Source organism: Manduca sexta, chromosome 9, assembly GCF_014839805.1.
Source record: "Manduca sexta isolate Smith_Timp_Sample1 chromosome 9, JHU_Msex_v1.0, whole genome shotgun sequence".
NCBI classification, from domain to species: domain Eukaryota; kingdom Metazoa; phylum Arthropoda; class Insecta; order Lepidoptera; family Sphingidae; genus Manduca; species Manduca sexta.
In genome coordinates this window covers 1908097-1930129 of record NC_051123.1, presented here as the reverse complement: position 1 = coordinate 1930129, position 22033 = coordinate 1908097, and the positions used below count along the sequence as shown (strand labels likewise).

Sequence of the window (22033 nt, the reverse complement as noted above, 5' to 3'; positions counted from 1 at the left end):
TATTGTGTTCTTTTTTATTTGAGCACGACAGTGACCCCACTGCACCTGATGGTAATTGGAGAGAGTTCCAATAGAATGTCGACTGACGACAGATGATTACCCCTCGGTAGTCGTCACAATTATGCTGGCCTGTTGGAACCGGATATACACAGACTCATCCTAGAACACGACACACTTACTTGGACCACTATGGCGGCTTACACCTTGTGTACAATGGTCGCTATCCGGACAGATATAAAATATATCCTATCTAGCGATATTACATAAAACTTAACTGGCGATGTTCAACTACTAGCTACCCATAAAAGAAAAAAGCGTGATGGTATGACGCAAAATTAATTGTCATTTCATTCGTCGACATATAAACAAGTTATTCGGGTCATCAGCTCAGTTAATTTTAATATCGCGTTTTGATGTTCGTGGTCAAAATTTTTTGTAAACTTTTGATGATTGTCATAATTATATGGCTGATGATAGTGACCCCATTCGACGTAGAAAAAAGCCGTTCATCAAATTAACTTGATTATTTCAATCGGCGATGATTGGCGTAAGAAAGTAATCATTAATTCTTCATTACAATTATTTGATAGATACATATTATTATATTGCCTGCAGCTCCGCCCGCGTGGCAGAGTTTTTCGGGATGAAAGTCCCGATATATATTTTCCTGGAATAGAGAGTAGTCTATGCCCTTCCCAGGGTCTCAAACTATGTTCATACCAAATTTCACCGGAATGCGTTGAGTAGTTTTTGAGTTTATTGCGTTTAAACAAGCAAACAGTTGTGGCGGGGACGTTATTTTAAAATATATTTTTATAACTTTTTACGAGAAACAATTCGGTTATACATATTTGTTGCGTAACCGTTTACGCAGTGAACGTAATGGAAGTTCTCAAAAGGAATAAATTTTCCCCGTTTTTTAGCATTTTTAATGATGCTCCCATTCTTAATGGCGTGATGTTATATACCCTAAAGCCTTCCTCGATAAATAGGCTATCCAACACTAAATATTTTGTCAATTCGAACCAATAGTTGCTGAGATTAACGCGTTCAAACAAACAAACTCTTCAGCTTAATTAATTATATAGATAAATAAAATAAAGCGGTGTTATTTTTAAGATTTATTTTCATCAAACATTAATTTTCATCAATAAAACAAGGATATAATTAGACAAAACATTGATTATATACCAAATTATAAAAAAGAAAAAGTTAGGGTGCTTTAATACACTTCTACATACCTCTTATATAAAAAATGCTTACATATACATATAATCATAATAACAACAAAAATAATAAAAATTCTTTTATTTCTTATTTTCTCTCAAAATTATTTTATATTTTAAACTTATTTCTCTATATTTATATAAATAGTGTTAGTCCAGTTATGTATATAATATTGTTTGTGTTGGTAATTTATTAATAACTAGCTTCCGCTCGCAGCTTCGCCCGCGTGGATTTCGGACTTCAAAAATGGAGCCGGTCGCGAACGTTCGAGAATGTTCATTTTACGAAGCTACTCGCTAGGTGATTCGATAGCCTCTAGGTGCCAAGCAAGCCGCCTGCCTGTGCGTTCGCGACCTTATATATATACAAAAATAATCCTTATAGCATGATTCAGTATTCACGCGTGATGGCTTATTATTAGCGTATTTCATGTATAACTTTGGTGTTTCTATACCGATTTCTATGATTCTTTTTATGGAATATTTAATAATGTTAACTTTTTTAATTAGGGATGACTGGGAGTGTTATAAACGTAAGAGTAGACAAATATAATGAGAAAGCTTCGAACTGCTAAGCTATCGGGAGTTACACGTGTTATTGTGAGTCAACCATAAAAGATAGACATATGCTGTCGTGAGATATTTTTTACATAATTTTAAGGAGAACATTTCCGTCATACATGATTTCTGTGTAGCTTTAACCATTAAGGTTGCACACGCGACGGAAGCTTAAAAATGGAGTAACTTCTCCCGTTTTCCCAACATTTCCCTTCACTGCTCTGCTCCTATTAATTGTAGCGTGTTGAAAAGTATACTATAACCAGCACAGGAGTATGACAAATAATTGTACCAAGTTTCGTTAAAATCCGCCGAGTAGTTTTTGTTTCTATAACGGTTATACAGACAGACAGACAGACAGACAGACAGACAAAAATTTTACTAATTGCATTTTTGGCATCAGTATCGATCCCTAATCACCCCCTGATAGTTATTTTGGAAATATATTTCATGTACAGAATTGACCTCTCTACAGATTTATTATAAGTATAGATAGAAGATAGAAGAATAGATAGAAGATTGGTATACATAATATGGTGGTTTGTTTGTATTGGTATTGGTATCTTATTTTATACATTAATACTTGTATTAAATATTTCATTCTTAATACTTACGTAATTTAGCTACGTATTTCAAGCATATTTTGCATACTGATAAACATTTTGTAGAGTTCATTATTAATGATTTTTTTATATCCCATATTTGTAAAATATACTAATAATATCAGCCCTGTATTGTATACTGTCCCACTACTGGGCACGGGCCTATTCTACTACTGAGAGAGATTAGGCCTTAGTTCACCACGCGTGCCTAGTGCGGATTGGTAGACTGCACACACCCTCAAAATTTCTATAGAGAACTTCTTAGGTTTCCTTTTGATGTTTCCCTTCACCGTTAAAGCAAGCGATAATTCTCAAATACACAAATGGTTTTAGAATAGTCAGAGGTGTGTCCTTGGGTTTTGAACCTGCTAACATTCGTCTCGGCAGTCCGTTCCACACCCAACTAGGCTAGCACCGCTTCTCCTATATTTGGCTTTACGTAAATTATTTGCATGCGTAGAAAGACATTCAAAATAACTTGCGAAATAACTGTCGACAGTTCTTTTAATTGTTAGCCACCAATTAAATGTAACTCAAGGTTAAATGTTAAGTAACTGGTGCGTGAGAGAATTTTGAACCTTTTGTATTGGTGCGAGATTTGATATTTGAATCCAAGGATCTAGTTAATTCATCAACAGAAATTATCTGATATGATACAGATTGTAAATTGTATTATATTTTATAACAGTTGCTGTTTTTTTTTAACACAATTTAAAAAACTATTGTCTTAAAATTATTAAATCCAATAATAAATTGATACGGGTTGTGCTAAAATGAATAAATTGATATGCAATGTACTTTTATCATCTCCCTGAGTTTAGGCAGCGTATATGTTCTACAAAACAAAATTCACTAAACATAACTTTATCTTTTCATATAATAATATTGTAACAAGCCCATGTCTGTATTTTCGGGCGTCTTTATTAGATCAACAGAAAGGCAAAACAGTTTTTTAGAATTTTAGTCTGTTCCTATGTTTATACACGAATCATGCAAAATTTACTGCATTAAATTAAATACAATTTTCACCAATATATTGCTAGAGGTCTAAGTAAATATATAGGCTCTATTTTATACCGGGAAAACTTTTCACACGAGCCAAGCTGCAAGCAAATGCTACTAACATATAAACACTAATAATAATCATGTTAACTTTAACAACTGTATTGCAACTAAACAAACATTTGTATTCAAAAACCGTCGCCTCATAAAACAATCCGTACGTTTACTTCGAGTTCAAAAGCCAAGTTCACAATCGCGAAACCTGGTCATGTACACTGCCCTTATTTCGTAATGATATTATGGTAAATTTGCCAATCGTGCGCATCTATAGAATTTAAATTGTAAAATGGTAATTTCACCATAGAAAGTAACAGACAGCCTTCAAATTACTATCAGTGTAGCATAATAAATGGTTCACATTTCACAAAGGTTTTTTAAAGACTTAATTCTTGGGTCATTAAATAATCCCCATAAAACATAGTAATGATTCTAGAATTAGGGATCCCTGCCTTTGGAAATTATTACCGTTCCGAACACAATAGTTAATGAACACTATCAAAGACTGGAAAAATTATTGACTCATGCCGAATTCTAGAGGGGGTAAAGTTCTGGAATACTCTTTATCATGATGATAGGTTACGCCCGTATTCTCAATCTGTTTCGCCCAAGTGAAGGAGTTTTAGAGGATAAAAGTCCCGCTATATATTTTCTGGGATAAAAAGTAGCCTATAACCTTCCCAGGGTCTTAAACTATTTCCACACCAAATTTCATAAAAATCCGTTCAGTACATTTTGAAAAAATCAATAACATACAGACAGAAAAGGGGACTTTGTTTTTTATTATGTATAAATTTACCCCCTTATTCACAGACGTTTTTTATCTATGGATGGAGCATTGCTGTGATAACAAGTCTGTTTCTCAGTTCTGACAGCATGGCAGCCTTCGCATGGCGTAGACATAGGGCCGTTGTGATTGGCTAATATTGAGATACAACTTGAATCTAGTTGGTTATCAACAAACAAACAGCAAGCCCTCAAATAAACAACGCTGAGAAACAGACTTGTTATCACAGGAATGCTCCGTCCTTAGATAAATAACGTCTATGAATAAGGGGGTTAGCTTTTATCTGAAAACATAATCAAAGTTAGAAGCAGTTAGTACGATGATTAATAAGGTTTACGAAGGAGGCGGTATCGCGATAGATTTTCTCATTCAATTTGACGCTAAGTACATATTATCTGTAATGAAGTGGCAAATTTGCCTTACGGTGCATCCTAGTTCTATAAGTTTACCGCTACGAATGATCTAGGTCTGATGGTAAGCTTCATGATATTTGCAACTGTGTTGTATTCGTTTAAATTGTTGAAGCAATTTTACATGCTTATACTTTGTTCAAAAACGAGAAAATGTTTGAGAAGGAATTCAAATGAGCTGTGACGTGGCAAAAGAGTAGTATTGGAAAAAATGGATAAATCTTTGCTAAAAAGAACAATTGCTTCACGGATGCTACTATAAAATGTTATTATTTCGAAAATGTTTTCTTGTTATTAATAATTTCACTAAAATTAAATTATGAGGGTACGTCGCTCATAAACAATGGTTTCGGTAAATGTCAATTTGAAGTAACATTTTCAATATAGTCACGTCCAAATATATATGAAAACTTAAACCGCCAATAATCCACTTAAGTAATAAATCTTGTCATCTTTAACAAGCATAGTACTAGGTTCCATTCTCAATTCCTAACCTCAAAATCTTGTTACAGAATATCAACAATGACATAACAGCTCCGTCAAAATGGCGTTACGTTTGAAAAAAGACATCAAGAAGGCCTCCTACTACGTGTGGTTCCTGGGGGCGCAGGAGTCACGCGGCCTGAGGGGAGAGGAGTTTGCGCTGCCAGCGATCAGACTGCTGGAAGAGAGGGCGAGAGACTTGGAACCATTCAAGGTCACACTACAGGTATGTCTGTTGATCCGATAAACAAAATGAAAGAGATTAGAACATGTTGATCTACCAATCTATCAAAAGATTAAATTGTAGAATGAACAGGTGCATGTGATATAATTGGTGAAAACTTTTAAGTAGAAAATACACTGAAAAAACATCATAAAACAAAATATAATTATACAATAGCTGATGAAACTTTATACGAACTAAAAGTAATAGATATCTACTTGCCAAAAGATGAATAGGCCAAAATTCCTCTGGCACTGGTGGAGGCAATCATTTACCAATAAGGGCGAATGATTTTAAGTTGCACTGATGACAAATCTGTGGACAGACTGGTATTAACTAATAAGTGATTTCATTCGTGTCAATGCCATCATTCGAAATATATCAGTCTAAAGATGCGTGTGAAGGGTAATTTTGACCACGTTATCGTGACACCGGTTAATTCAAAAATTCTGATGGCTCATTACCGCTATCATACCTTAATAGGGCTCTTTAATTTCACAAAGTACGCGTATAATTAATTATTCTACTTGTAACAATACGTTTTTGTATTCGCAATGGCCGCATCAATCATTTCTTTACGAGTTTCGATGCGAATTAACCTCTTATAGACAATTTAATTATCGGTTTTAGTGCATAAAATACATTGCGAAAAAAGGTCGTTGAAAGTAACGACGTGCCTATGTAATGGATTTATGTAATGTTGCTTCCTTCGAAATTGTTATCTCATCGGTCAATAACTATAATATCTTAGCCTAGTTACCTGATTTTTTAAAATATTACTTTCTGATGACGTTCGATGTGTTTGTAGAGAACACGTTCATTCCGCATAGATCGTCTTTTTTCTTTGAACACAAAAGTAGTACCGTCTCAGTAGGTATTTATTTGGTCAATTGATCGAACACTGGACATATCATGATTTTTTTCATTTATGGCAAAAGCAGAAGAACACACCCTCATTTTGCCAGCATGTTAGGTCTCATTTAGGAGGCGAGTCAGTTACTTATTTAATTTACGAGCCACACACAATTCCAACCTCCGGTTTGGTACTTATCTACTCATCAGAAATACCCAATATGACTTTGCCGTCCCGAAATTTAAGCCCGAGATCTCAGTACGATATTCGAATGTGCGGTAACAACGTCACCGTCACCGAGTCATCCGAATTGACAAAAAAATCTGATCATTTTTATTACAATAAAATCGGTGACTTCGGCACTGATACGCCAAATTGTCACTGACTGATATTAATATTAAGCTTATCTAAACCCCACCAGGTGTCGCACAAAGGACTGAAGATCATCCAGAATGTGACGGCGAAGGGCAAGCAGCAGACAATCAAGCACTTCATCCCACACGGCAGCATCACCAGCGCCGTGGTGCAAGGAGACGTGGTGGCATGCGTATTGTTGCTTTACAACCCACTCACTGGATGCCCTGTGCATGTCCACGCTTACAGGTTAGTACTGATGTTTTTTTTTTAACAAGGCGATTGGCGTGTGTGACAGTATCAAGTAATTGAGGTATTGTTCTTATTTCAAATATTTCTAAGAGTTATTTTTTTGTTATATACTCTGTGCTATTAAAATTCTTTTGACCTAACAATTGAGTAGTTAACTAAATATCTAAAAGAGGATTTATTCCCTCTACGCCAATATAAATTCTCTGACCAAAAAAGTCTTTATTGTCAAAACAAATTTAACGGGAACCATTACTGCATCACATTTCTTATGATCTAATACTACGAAGCCGCACCAAACAAACATCTTTACAAGCGCGTGCTTCGACTTTTTTAAGTAAATCCATAGAAAATGTTTCGTAATTAAAAGCATTCGATTTTCTAGTTGAGATAGCACAGCGGGTGTCTCACGGTCTCTTTCACGGCATAATGATTTGGCAGCAAGAAATCTTGTCCTCAAGTATTTACGTCGACTATCTTGATGACTTATTAGATGTCTTATAGTAGAGTAACAATGGAACGTCAGACAAAATTCCAGGACTCTCGTCAGAACGGTGCCCTAAGATCTAAGGAGACTTCCGCCAACTTTTCAGAACATACAAATTCTTACTGTTGACGGATGTCAATTCATTCTTGTGTCGGATTGCCGAGCGAAAAGGAGGAGCTATCCTCACCTGTTCCTGTCCCGAGACGGGATGACATCTGTGAGCTGGATTTCTATCGCCGAAAATGGGTCCATCCCACATAGTTACTGAGATCCAAGGTTAAATACAGGACCGGTCAAAACATTAGGACTGAGATTTTCCATCCTAAAAATTACATAATCCCACCTCGGAGTTATGAAGTTGGCGGTGTGGTACCCCCGAATCTCAGAAAGCACCTAAAGTCGTTGGTCCTGCGCCTGATCTCTCTCCGGTCATGTCGGATTGCAGTCCCACCGGACTATGAGAGTGAAGGAACAGAGATTGCTCCTGTGTATTGCGTACACACTTACGCACTATATTTCCTGCGTACCTGGCTGATCTCCGTACAAATTGGCCGACGTGCACGAAATTCGGCTAGGAGCGGGATGAATGTAGATGTATAATGCACACTATATTGTATAGTCATTAAAACGTGTCTCTCATGCGCAAGCTCTTCTTAAAAATATGGAACTAGACAAGTACATTTTGCATTCAATTTATTTAAATGTAATAGTTTAATACGTCATATTTATAGACGAAGAGGTTTTTAACCATTTTTTAATTTAAAAAAATTCCTTTACGAGTTGTACCCGTTTATTCCGCATCATCGTTTGAGTCGACTCTATGACATTAATTCAAAGGTCATGCACAGTTCAAATGTCAAGCGTCTGTCTTCAGATCTTAAACAGGTTATATCCAACGAATTCTTACATTTAGAGACAAACTTAAGATTTTGACTATTTTTTATTGCAACTAAATGACAAGATAAATGCGTCTCGCCTGATAGTCAGCGATACGACCGCCCATAAACAGTAGTAACGACATACATAACTTTGGATTATGAAAGTACTGCGTGGCACTCCACTGCGCTTCCCATCCTGAGACATAATATTAAGTCTCTTAACGCTAAGTAATTATGCTGGTTACAATGTCACACGGTGACGAGCGCAGTGCAGTACCACTTGAGGCTTTGTAATTCAAATATCGAATGTTGCTACTGTTTATGGGCGGTCGTTTCGCTTACGAGGCGATTGATTTGATTGTTTTCTCACTTTATAAAGATTTTGAAATAATCTTTATTTTTCTTTCAAGTACTGGCACGACACTCCTTGGTTTGTGTAATGTCTCTGCATATATTCACGAATTTTCCTCTTAAATGGTATGTAGGTTACAACGTGGTACGTAATTTTGTCCTTCTTTTGTTTTATTAGCTAACTAGCTATTTCTCAAGGATCCACGCGGATTTTATTCCGGAATGAAATACTACAAATGTCGTAAATTTTAAGGGATAAAAGAAGCTAATATACTTGACTTGACCGAATGTTTAGTACTTTGTAGTTTTACTTCTCTGGCAATCAATAATTAGAATTAGACATTCTTTTACGGACAAGACAGTGACCTCACTGCACCTGAAGTGTGAGTGGAGTATGGTCCAGATAGAGTATCAACTGATGAGTGATCATCTCTCGCCAGTCGACACAGTTATGCCGGCCTGTTTGAAGATCTACTCTGACTGATCCCAGAACGCGAGACACTAACTTGGGACACTATGACGGGTCTTACACCTTACCTACCGTCGCTATCTGGGCTGATACGAATATCCTATGATTAGCTATATACTAAAGTAATATCTACGTATATAATATATTGTCATATTTCATTAAACTCACAAGAATTCTAAAAATATTCAAGCATTTACATAGAAGATACTGCATACAAACTACCGCGACCGCATTCCGCGGGGCTCAATAAAATTTACATACTCTAACGAGATGCTGGTTGTGTAGACTCTATAAATGCTACTCTATAAGTAAATTTCGTTCCTAGTCTTCTGGTTTCATGAAATACCAAATGTTATAATATGTGTCATTTAACCCTTAAAAACCCATTATGCTTTAGTAACATAACTGACCAGTAGTGTCGGGTGGACACACTAAAGAACTGAAAGGCATCTAGAAGAAAACAAAGACAATTAATCCATATCGATTTCGAAATGAAACTATTTAACGGATTTTTATTATTTTAATTTTCTCCTGACGTTTCAAAGACTGTGTATACTTCATGGTCAGAGGCGGCTGTGTTGGTCATCCGAAAAGTCAATCAAAAATCATTCCATCAATTTTCAAAAAAACTTTCGCTTTTCAACCCTAAAAGGAAAGAAGACGCTAATAGTTAATCGTAACTTTGCTAATCTTAAGTCTCGAAAGGGTGAGCATGTCACCCACCTAACCTAGAACGTTGGACTCACTGACAGACTATAGACGATAAACCTTAAAACATCGGGGCGAATTACGAATCAAATAGTGGTACCCCCCCCCCCTCCTCATCCCATGAGAATCAAATTAATATAACCTAGTTACTAAAAGAATCACTGTAAATATTATAGATGGAATCATTAATAATAATAATAATATCAGCCCTGTATTATATACTTGCCCACTGCTGAGCACGGGCCTCCTCTACTACTGAGAGGGATTGGGATGGAATCATTAGGAAAATAAAATATTTAAATAACAATCCGGTCGTTTTGGAATAACTCTCACTTATCCAAAAATCAAACCTAGTACCTCAGACTCATTATCATATCAGAAAAACCTTAAACGCAAACAAAGGTTCCTCTTCACCTGACATTTGAAATTGCGACATCTTGCCGGTGGTGCATCCTTCGTTGCAAGTACCATAATTCACTATTTCCATTACGTTACGCAATTTGCATGTTTCCGATCGAATGGCGAACGTTTCAAGGATTGGTGGTCATCCAGGATACAAAGAAATAGTAAAAACTATTAATACACAACCTTGGCGGTTGTAAAGTTCACAACACACGTTTATAACCACCAAAGTACACAAGTTCTTACAAACCGCCATACTGCTAAGCGCAAAAGCGATATGTCAGGGAAACCTTATTTCGAGATAATCGAAGTTTTGTAAATATAGTTTTGTATGTAAAACTGAGATAGAGAAACTCTTTTAAGGTTTTTCTGAACAAGTTCTAAACAAGATACTGTTTAGGTAAGTTACTTAGATGGGTATTTCTTTAAACTATCTGACCACATAAAAATCAAGAATTTGATTTTTTTTTAGATACCGCGTTTGAGCTTAGCACGACAGCGTACTGGCCCACGTAAATGTGTCGCGTTACGAGATTAGCCTGTGTATATCCGGTTCCAACAGGCCGGCATAATTGTGTCGACTGTCGAAGGGTAATCATCTCTTGTCAGTCGACATACTCTTGGACCCCACTTACCATCAGGTTACCTGCCTGGCCCGTATCAAAAAGAAAATCACTAGTGTATCTTAGAATTAGATTTTAGGATCTCACGAGATCTTAGGATGTCGTCAAATATTGATATTTTCATTTCCCATGTTATTGTCAGTTTCGAAGTATCGACACTCAAATCACATTGATACCTACATGGTTGGCCAATACATATCATGTAAGCATTTCAATGGAAATTCGCCTCAGTCCACGCTGCATTACTTACAACGCGTTTGTTATTCCGTGTAGGTAGATGGAAACAGTACTTTTGTATATTATATATAGATATCAGTTGGAGATTCCAACATTCATTTCTTGATACGTATTGATTCTAGGAGTATAAACCTCATGAAATAATTTTATATGTAATAAGAGATGAAAATACCGCAAAATAATTGCCTTACTGGGAAGACCGATTGTACTGAAGTTGCCCCGTGTGAAGTAATATTCGGTCTTTCTGCTTATTATCGGGAGTATGATGTGTACCCAATATGGCGATAGGATCGCCCCCGTTCGCCTCATGGGACGAAACACACGTGGCCAAAAATGGACGGACGCCCTAGTTGCATCTCTGCCTACCTCCTCGGGGAACATGATATCTGTGTGAGTAATTGACCGTAAATAGTAATTATTATCACTACCAAAGAGGCGAAATTCCTATCCCTCAACCAATCACTATGCCTACAACATAGTATGGCATTATGCGAATGTTGACATATCACGATTATTCGCCGCGTCCCGGCCAGGCAGTGTTGCCAACATCGTGACAAAACCGACGACGAAGACGCGTAAACTATACTTTATGCAATGACTAAATATAAAGAGGACAGGCCTCAAAAGTTAGCTATATGAATAAGTTATATTTATGTTAGGGAAATCGACGCAGAATTGTCAATATATACCTAGTCTTGCCATAAATATTGTAATAAAGAAAAAAGAAAATTGTTAACTGCAAATAACATTTATTACTTTTACAGTGTGTCAGTTTAATACATAAATATAAAACAATTAAAAATATAAAAAGCTTATTCGAAGTGGTCTCCATTGGCTGCAATACAGTCCTTTAAACGATGAGGCCAGTTATCAATAGAAGCACGCACTCTTTCCATGGGAAAATTCTTCACTGCCAATCGTATAGATTGTTTTAGGGACTCAAATTATCATGGCGTTTAGAGCAAGCTGTACTCTCTAAAACTGACCACAAATCATAATCCAGCGGATTAAGATCGGGACTAGACGACGGCCAGTCTTCAGCTCTGATGAAGTCCGAAACGTTCGATTCCAACCAAGACTGCGTGGACCGAGCTTTATGACCCGGCGCCGAGTCTTGCTGGAAGGACCATACTTGGTTATTGAACATGGTGATGTTAAGGGGCTTAACTACCTTCTCAAGAATGGTATCTTGATACACTTGTGCCGATGTTTTGATACCTTTTTCACAAAAATATGGCTCAGTCACTCCTTCATAGCTAACACCCCACCAAACCATCACTGAAGTCGGATAATGTCCACGTTGCACTCTGTCGACTAATTGGGAAGCTTCCTTAGAGCTTTGAGCATAAATACGGTCATTTTGTTTGTTAAAATGTTGCTCAATTGTAAAAATTTTCTCATCCGTAAACAAAATTTTTCTGTGACCTCCCTTTGCGTACCGCTTCAGTAGTTGTTTCGATTTTACCACCCTATTCTTCTTTAAATTATCAGTTAAGAAATGGCCAGTGCGTCTCTTATAGGCTGCAAGTCCTAAGTCATCTTTTAAAATACGCGACATGGTTCTAGGTGCTATCTTCATTTCCCGAGATAAAATCTTTTGCTTTCGGACAGGATTTCTTCGAATTCTTTCCCTTACTGCTTTGACCACCTTTTTCGTACGAACACTACGTGGACGGCCAGATCTTTTTCTGTCACAAACAGAGGAGGTCTCATTGTACCTATTAATAGCCCGGTACACAAACATTTTACTAATACCAAGTGTATGGAGAGTTTTAAAAATTGCATTTGGCTCCATACCTACTTTGTGTAATGCTATCACAGCGATTCGGTTCTCTTTATCACCCCACACCATTTTAATATCGCAAAATATTTTACAATGTATTGGCGCCAAAATGAGAAAACACAATGAACAATCGTATAAAAATGACAGATTCGAAATTCAAATGTAATATTTTTTTATAATTAAGTGTAACAGTATTTATGGCCAGACTAAGTATGTCTATCTCTTTTACTCAAAGCTTATTTGGAACGCAACAAAAAAAGACAAAAATAATTGCTTTCTTCGCATATGGCACTATTTCGTTTACTTCAACACACTGGGACCGCCTTGCGGCAGAAACGCCATTTTATGCTGGCCAGTCGGCAAGTACATGTAGTGTCAGACGATGTAAACAAATCTTCATAAATATTGAATTTAAAGTAATATAATCATATTCTCAATTGTTCAGTGTGTTTATTAGTGTATTTGTTAAGTTTCGAAAATGACTCAGTGTTGTGTGAAAGGATGCAAATCAAATTCACGCAAGAAAGACCCCGAAATATATTTTCATAGGTTAGTAACTGTTTTTACCGAAAATTAGCAAATATCTTTGTATAATTACTTTTTTGGATGTGTTTTTATCAATTAAAATGATATGTGGATCTGGTTTGTTAAGCTTTGGACCCTTTTAGGCGTGATTTATACACATTAAAATCATTATGTTTGTTTACACACGAGCTTAGGGATGGGTGGGTGGATTTGTTTAGAAATTATTGATATCGATATTTTAACAGACGCCCGTTTATCAGTTACGGTTTTTGTCTTTGAAAGAATGTTAGAGCACACATCAATATTGTATTATTCAGAACGACAAACTAAGTGAAATTAGAATATTTTTTAAGATAACCAACAAATTTAAAAACCAAGGCAAAATGAATTGAGAATATTGAGCGACGTGATTGGAATCCTACACCAAATACATATTTCTTTACATTTTGAGAAGATATGCATAAACCACACGTTTAATTAACGCGAGTAAAGATAACTGTTTTCCAACAATATTCCCGATAAGTAAAATAGTAATGATTATTATACTTCACCTAATATTAATATTACTTTAATATATTGCTATGAATAAAATTAGAATTGTTACATAAAAGAATAGATAAACATAAAAGAAACAACATAAAGATGAAATGTAAGATATATTTTTACAATTGGCGGTCTTATGTTTCGAGCAACCTTTGCATGCACGGAAATAGATACATAATCATATTGTTGTTATTGCAAATAATTATTATAATTGATTATCTTAACCACCATTTTTACGGTCATTGATTTTAGTTTGCTGAACCATAGTTATGTTTCTCGATCAAAGAGCATAATAATAAAATAAAATAAAACCAACCAAATAATTGCTGGCTACGCTATCTTATTCCATTTATCATGTATTAAATAAATATCTTAATCTGTAACTTAAATTTTTAGCAAGGAATAGTGCAACATACAAATATATATCAAACACAACTGGATGTTTGTCACAACAGGTACTGCTTTGTTTAACAATTGTTACTTATAAATCAGTTTCAGTGTGTTTGTTTACATTATGGTTTGTTATATTTATATTATGGTAGTTCCTAACCCCTTTCGTATTTGATCTTTTTGGGCTTGTTTGTCTCTCTTAATTCTTCGATGTCGATACAAAATTTTCGGTACTAGCATATCACTATTGTAAGGGGCGGAGTCGGCACCATTTTGTTCATGAAATGTGCCGCATGTCACGTGACCATATTACCCATCCTCTATACTTCTTTTATCATTGACTTTATGCGATGTATTAATATTATTATGTTGGTAGCAGTGAATTTGCGTATGCTAATTAGAACACAACACACAATAGCACAGAAGTTATAATAAAATTGATTGTTTAAATTGGTGATTTGATTATAGGCGTGTTTTAATAATTCCAGTTGCGTACTTTTAGCCGCCGCGCAAATGCCATATTCGACTAAACCTACTTGCAATAATAATACATTATGATATTTTTGTTGGTTTTTCATATATTATTATATAGCGAGTGACGGGTTTCATGTACAACGCAAAATTGCTCTATAAAGCACTTTCATACTAGTAAAACTGATCCAAACGAAACCGCGAGCAAAATATGCAATTAAAGATACCATTAAAACAGATTTAACTTTTTAATTCGATGTACACAAAACATACACAAGTGATTTATCGTCTATTGTATTCAAAATTGTACACAACTTAATCACAGTATACAGCAAAAACATAAAATAACACTTAGGAATACTTCACGTTCTGAATCGTGCATTGCCACGGGCAAGTCTAGGTCCAACGTAATATCTAATAGCAGGTTAAGAAAAATGATCTTGTTTCATGGCCATTGGCTGGTATCAAGGAAACATCCTGTTGATTAAAATCTAGCCAGACTTGTTCTTGAAACCTAATAGCTGTTAAAAGATTAGCGGGTATTAGAACGCATTCGATATTTGTCGTGTGAAAAGATACGGCTGTGTTCTTTATTTAAAATTTGTTGTTATTTTTATCGTTAAATGAGTAATTATTCATATAATTTTACATACATATGTCACGCCTTTTTTCCTTTTCAGGGGTAGGCAGATGTGTAGTTCAAATAAATTGAAACTTAATATTTGATTCACTTCACTAAAATACTTTTTCCTGGGCATTGTATGTTCACACTACAGAAGATGTAAATATAAGTGCAACTAATGCATAATGTAATAAACTAGACTGCCATATTGGCCATTAATTCCTATTTAACGCAACTCAAGTGCATGTTTTTTATTTGTTTAACTTCCATTATTAACATGTCAGACTTAGGAATCGTCCCCATATCTTCACAGATAACAAACCAAATAGGCTACCCCTAGACCGGCAAAGCGGTCACATTAAATTCATTGTCTCATCTCTGCATCAAAGGTTGACTATAAGAAAATACCTCAGGCATTGAATCCACTTGTATACATCTACTTTATATAATAATAAATTAAAGTAAAAATGTCGATCAATTTCAAGAATCTACACCTTGATCCGATGGGGCCAATAACCTACAGCATGTATATCCCTTAACGAGACTGCGATAAAGTCCTTGTTAAAGAGACCACCTTTAATTAGTATTCAGAGTGAGTAGTGGAAAATTACGATTCCATTTGTGTTATAATCAGAGAGTACATTTGAAACGACGATAGCCTAGTTGGATGTGTAAAGCTGATTCTAGTTGCTGGTTAGTATTTACCTAATAGCAAGAATGAAGCAGCATCAATACTTTTTATCGACTGCCTTGGTGGCGTACACGGTCCTGGTATGACTACCGTGCTGAGGTCCAAAGTTCAATTCCCGGGTTGGGTCAAAATAATTGTGACTAGGTTTTTCCATCAAAAAAATTCAGTCGCAGCTCGGAGTCAGGAAGTTGGCGGTGTGATATCCCCGTGCCTCGGAAAGCATGTAAAGCTGTCCTGCCCCTGATCTCTCTCCGGTCATGTCGGATTGCCGTCTCACAGACTATGAGAGTAAAGGAACTGAAAGTGCACCTGTGTATTGCGCACATACTTGTACACTATAATATCTCCTGCGTGGCTAATCTCAATAAGATGTTTGTATTTTAAAACATTTAAATACTATCAATGTCCTTCAACCGGAACACAACAGTGCTGGCTTAGCAGAAGAACACGTTACGCTACCCAACCAGCCAGACACTCGTATAAAAGTGTACCCTTTTTTGGAAGGATGCAGCATTGTAATAAACGGTATGATGTTGAGGAGTAACATCCCATTCAGAAACTAATCCCCTATAGTTACAAGTATATGGTACATAGTTACATTTCCAGTATAAGGCAGTACAGTAAGACATAAAGGTAAATCGACAAATTCATGAACGCTTGCGTCTTCATACCCGAAGGGGGAGGTATAAGCAATTGGTGCACGCACCTATCCCCATGCGTATTGCGTCCCATGATGTGATAACCCTATCGCGATGGCAGGCATAAATTGTACACTTCGGGCTCATACTGAGTAAAAAAAAACAATATCGTTAAACCCAACGCGGGGATCGAACACTAGACCTCAGCACTGCAGACGTATCATAATAAATTACGATACCGAGGCATTCATAATGTCAAATTGTCTGTACACATTTAATACAAATATTATTTTTGTTGTGACTGAAATATATTACTCCACGTCTTATTATAGTTTATTTGAATGAAGAGGAAATGTTTGTTGCTAAAATTATGAAAATCATAATGAGGTGTCATGTACACGAATTTTCGACGTTAATATATAACTATTTATAAATGTTTTTCACTGTTTTATGTTCCCGTTTCAAAAGCATTGCATCCTTAATACGATCCTAGTGCAATATTTTATACGTGTTTTAGATTTGAAGTTTTAAATTTGTTCAAATACTTTCGTACCTGACTGTACATTAGAAAAACTTTATAACCCCCACATACCACGCGCTGACTTACGATGTTTACTTTATTGACCCCGATTGGCTGTCCGGTTCACCTCAACGCCATTGCCAGCATATCCTCGTTTTTATGGCATCCAACTACGTATGGGGCCAACGTTGGGCCAGTTTTTAGTGCGTATTGGCTGGTTTGTGTAGTAAGTTTGGGGCCAATATTGGTTGTAGTGAATGCTTTCGATTGGTTGGTTGAGAGGTGAAGGTAAGTTTAGAATGTTAATAAATTTGTTGAAATATTTTTCAGTTCCATTGAAAAGACTTTAGAGCTTTTTCCGTTGGCTCCTGTTTTTATGCAATGACTAGTTTTTGTTCGTGGGTCTGTCCGCGTGTAAAACTTTTTCCGGAATACAAAATAGCCTATAGCAGTCTCAGGAATAACGTAGCTTCCTATTAGTAAAAAAACAAAATCGGTTGGGTGGTTCTTGAAAGCGCGTTGAAACCAAATCTTCCGCTTTACATATTAGTATACATTAATTACAATAAATAGAAGTTTGAAAACCCTAAGGAAGGTAAATAATTTGCCAGTACCGAGATTTTACTTTCTAAAAATGTTTATGTTTATTTCCTTTATACAAATACAAAAACATTTATTCGCACAACACCATCAAATGTAATTTATCAAATCTATTTTTCATTAATATTTATTCTACTGTCTGGAGCATTTACTTTCATGTATCACATGTCATAGTTCACACACAATAAATTAGAAATCTTTCATTAAAACACATTTATCGATATCGATAAAAATTACATTTGCAAGGATTTTACCGTTTATCGCTTTCTACGAGTTTCTAGTTCAAAGGTGACGACCTCTACACAAAAACATAGAAACCTAATAACTTGTCGCATTTATTGCGAAGATTTGATGACAACTCGTGTCCTTTCACTAAAACGATTTTGTATCGATTCAATACATTGGATTTGTAATCAACAAAATATAATATTTTGTCTAAAGACTACACGGTATACGCGCTTCATATTATTATAGGCAAATAAGTTCGTAAATCAAGATGCAATAAAGACAATTGAAATTAAACTAAAGCGCGTCGAAAAAAATCGTAATTAAATACAAAAGCGTTGCATAAAAACCGAAGCCAATTTCAAATATCAATGTGTTCAAATCGATTTAAGTATCTATTTCCCTAAATAGTAACATCATTAACATTTAAATTTCGAACGCACTTGTTCCGACGGAACTGTCAAAGTGACAGTTAAATGTACAGATTATAAATGAATAAAAAATCACTTTCACCGTTTGTCGCGTGCCAGTTTCGTTGGAATAAAATTATTATCGTTGCTAATGACCACGGAGGTGCTGAGTTATTGAATGGTTCGTTAATAAGCTATGAAGAGAAAATTAATGTTTACGAGTGTCGTTCGTATGGTCGTTTACGAGTTGTGGACTTTTCTGACATGTTTTCTAAATACCTTATTGTTAGGGCAAAAAGAAAATTTGTATTTCTTTAGTACTATTTCAAAACTTTATATGCCTGTTTATTTCTTACTAATGCAAAACTTTATATGTCTGTTAAAAAGAGGCCGACATAATTATGACGATTGGCGAGGGATTATCTTTGCTCGTCAGTCCATACTCTACTGAAAAAAAATATATATTTGTCACAGTCGCAACACAACAAATACAAATAACATAAAATAACATTGCTGCTGAGCTAAGCGCAAAGGCGGTATGTCAGGGAAACCTTATTTCGACATAATCGAAGTTTTGTAAATATAGTTTTATATGTAAAACTGAGATAGAGAAACTCTTTTAAGGTTTTTTTTAACAAGTTCTAAACAAGATACTGTTATTTAGGTAAGTTCATTGGATGGGTATTTCTTTAAGCTATCTGACGATATAAAAATCTAGTTTTTTTTTGAGATACCGCTTTTGAGCTTAGCACGACAGAGTTGCTAGTTGTAACTGTGACAGGTGACCACTCAGCATACTGTGATGTGGTGCAAACCATAACACTGACGACATGTTTGACGTCACTCCACTTGCCATCGAGTGGAGTGAGTAATGTTGCATTGGCCAAGTAAAAAAAAAAAAAAAAAAACACTACAAGCAAAAAAAATAACTTTACCTATTTATTGGTCACCAATTTTGGAGGCGGTGCCTAATAAAAAATAAACATTGTTTTCGTACATTTGTTCATGTATTTTTAGTCGTTTTTGAAGACGGTATAATTTTTTGTTAATATGTTTGTATTTTTTGCTTGATTGTGTTACTAAAAATCAGGACATCATACTTGACGACAACATTTTAGGAGTTTTCTGATATATCTCTGAAGTCAAGGGTCCAACAACAATGAAACTTATATGGGACCATATGGGAAGTACCAGTTTTCAAAAATAAAAAAGGAATAAGTAGTCAAAATCGGTTCAATCAGTCAAAAGTTCTGAGGTAACAAACATTAAAAAAAATAAAGTCGAATTGAGAACCTCCTCCTTTTTTTGAAGTTGAATAAAAACTAGATAACTTGACACATGGTGACCAATTTATTGGTTGATGTTAATTACTTTTACATATTTAATTTCAAAAGGTTCATTCGACTCACTCGAAATATTGTATATTATGAATTCTTAGGAAATAATATGAAATCGGAGCCGACATAGCACACAAACACGCACACTTGCGAAATTCCAAGAAATTAACATTGTGAGTTTCTTTTCCGTTTCTTATTTAAAAGTAACGGTGTTTCTGTTTAATACGGATCGTTTGTCTCTTTCAAAATTGTGCCGAATTTCGGAAATATTTTTAATAATCATGAAAATACCGTTTTTGACAGCCCTATGTTCCATTTCGGTGGTGAAGTGCGCACAAAACTGTTTATCATTTTTTTATTTTATCGATTAGTATCAACTTATTATATACGGTCAAAATAATTCTTTAAGGTATCGATTTAAAGTTAAAGATTTACCTTCAAATTGATCATGACTGCGACCTTCCTTAGATCCGCTACTAATTCTCTTCTTCCTGTTACAAATAGGCTGAACTAATTTGAGTTTTGTGCAAATATGACCCAGACATTGCATTTATTGGCGCAAATATTTGACCCAATACCTTGAATTAATATACCATATCGATATGCGAATTCCTATATCAAACCTCAACTAATTCTAATGTAGCTGAAATTAACATCTATTTCGATGCATCGTAAAAATTTATATCTTATTGGAGACCTTGACATTCGGTTGATTTCAGCCAATATGAATCAGACGTCCGTTTGTGATATTATCACGAATTTTATTCTATTAATATCACCGCACCTGGCAGAGCACATAGTTCAAAGAATTGACGGCAGAAGGGGCAACAAGTTCCCGAGTGGAGATCAGGTACTGACAAGCGCACCGTTGGCCCTCCAAGGTGGAAGGAAACGACTGGAAAGTTCAAATAGAAAGATAGGGAGGAGTTAGAAATATTAATTGTCAACTTCCCTCCATAGCAATGCTGGTGATTAAATCATGATCTAAGGAGGCGTTTGAATAGAATGCTGTGTACTTGGCGAACGGTCCACATAACCTAATTCCTGCCGGCTTTCCTTTCGTATATGTAAAATCTAATAATCATTAGAACGATATAAAATCCTGGACACATTTTGTATTAATACTAAGTTTAATAACACATACGTACATGCATTAATAAGTTGAATTCTTGTATCTAATGAACCGACATCGCCTTGGCTTCAAAATGTCAACATTCCGTTGTTAACCTATAGTTTCGTTCGACGATCTTATTGTTGCTTTTATCTTTTTTTGTTCAGATGACTTTAATACCTTTGGCTTTGTGTTACACTGTCATTCTATTTATTGTATTTGGTGGTAAAGGATCGATAAAATTTCATATTTAATTGAAAAGTTTGGTAATTGTAGTGATGTGTTGTGCATTTTCTTTACTTTTTACGGAATAGATATTAGGATGTAGAGGTGAGTTCTATTTTAAATTAAACAGCATAATTTTGACTGTAAGCGGCGATAGTTAGGTGAGGAACGGAATGCCGAGACGAATGTCCGCAGGTTTAAAACCCGAGGCACACACCTCTGACTTTTCTAAAATCATTTGTGTATTTGAGAATTATCGCTTGCTTTAACGTTGAAGTAAAACATCGTGGGGAAACATACATACCTGAGAAGTCCCCTATAGGAATTTTGAGGGTGTGTGAAGTCTACTAATCCGCTCCATGCCCGCGTGGTGGACTACGACGTAATCCCTCTTATTAGTAGAGGAGGCCCATGCCCAACCGTGGGACAGTATATACTACAGGGTTGATATTATTATAATTTTGACTGCGGGGTACGATATAAAAAAAAAATTCGCCATGTAATATTATATAAAACTACTTTCCAGAATACTTATAACGTTAAAACAATAATAGCGCGTCCAAAGCAGGTTTTTATTTTCCCCGTCAAGTTATACACTATTTTCGGTGTGAGAAGTGACAAAGTACAGTTTGTACTAACCATCAAATAACTGGTAAATTAAAGATTACTTCGCTCAAACAGATGATACATTCAAATTTTTTGTATAGTATTGATATTTTAAAATGGCTTTTTGCTAAATAATTAAAAGTTGGAATGAGAGTTAAGGAGTTTTTGTTAATGTAATTCACAAAAGGGCTTTGAACTATGAAGCCTTAGGATCAAGTAGGTCTAGGATTTTCTCAGAGGTATTTCGGTTTTTAAAACTCTCTAGTTTTGGCTTTACCTAACTAACCAATTTCATTGCATATTATAGTTAAAATTAAACTATATTTCGGATTTCATCGTGGTTTTTATATTTTAACTTTCTCCCTTAAAATGAGAAA

The 22033-nt window shown here is 35.4% G+C and overlaps 1 protein-coding gene across 4 annotated transcripts in view; it reads left to right on the top strand.

The window, feature by feature from the left end:
- The window catches only part of LOC115455655 (trichohyalin), a 102735-nt gene that overhangs the window by 67859 nt on the left and 12843 nt on the right, over positions 1-22033 (top strand). For all 4 annotated transcript variants that reach the window (XM_037436733.1, XM_030184308.2, XM_030184309.2 and 1 more), the window contains 2 exons: positions 5155-5351; positions 6623-6804. In XM_037436733.1, coding sequence (XP_037292630.1) covers positions 5187-5351; positions 6623-6804 — 347 coding nt within the window. In that variant the 5' untranslated portion in view covers positions 5155-5186. The remainder of the gene's footprint in view (positions 1-5154; positions 5352-6622; positions 6805-22033) is intronic.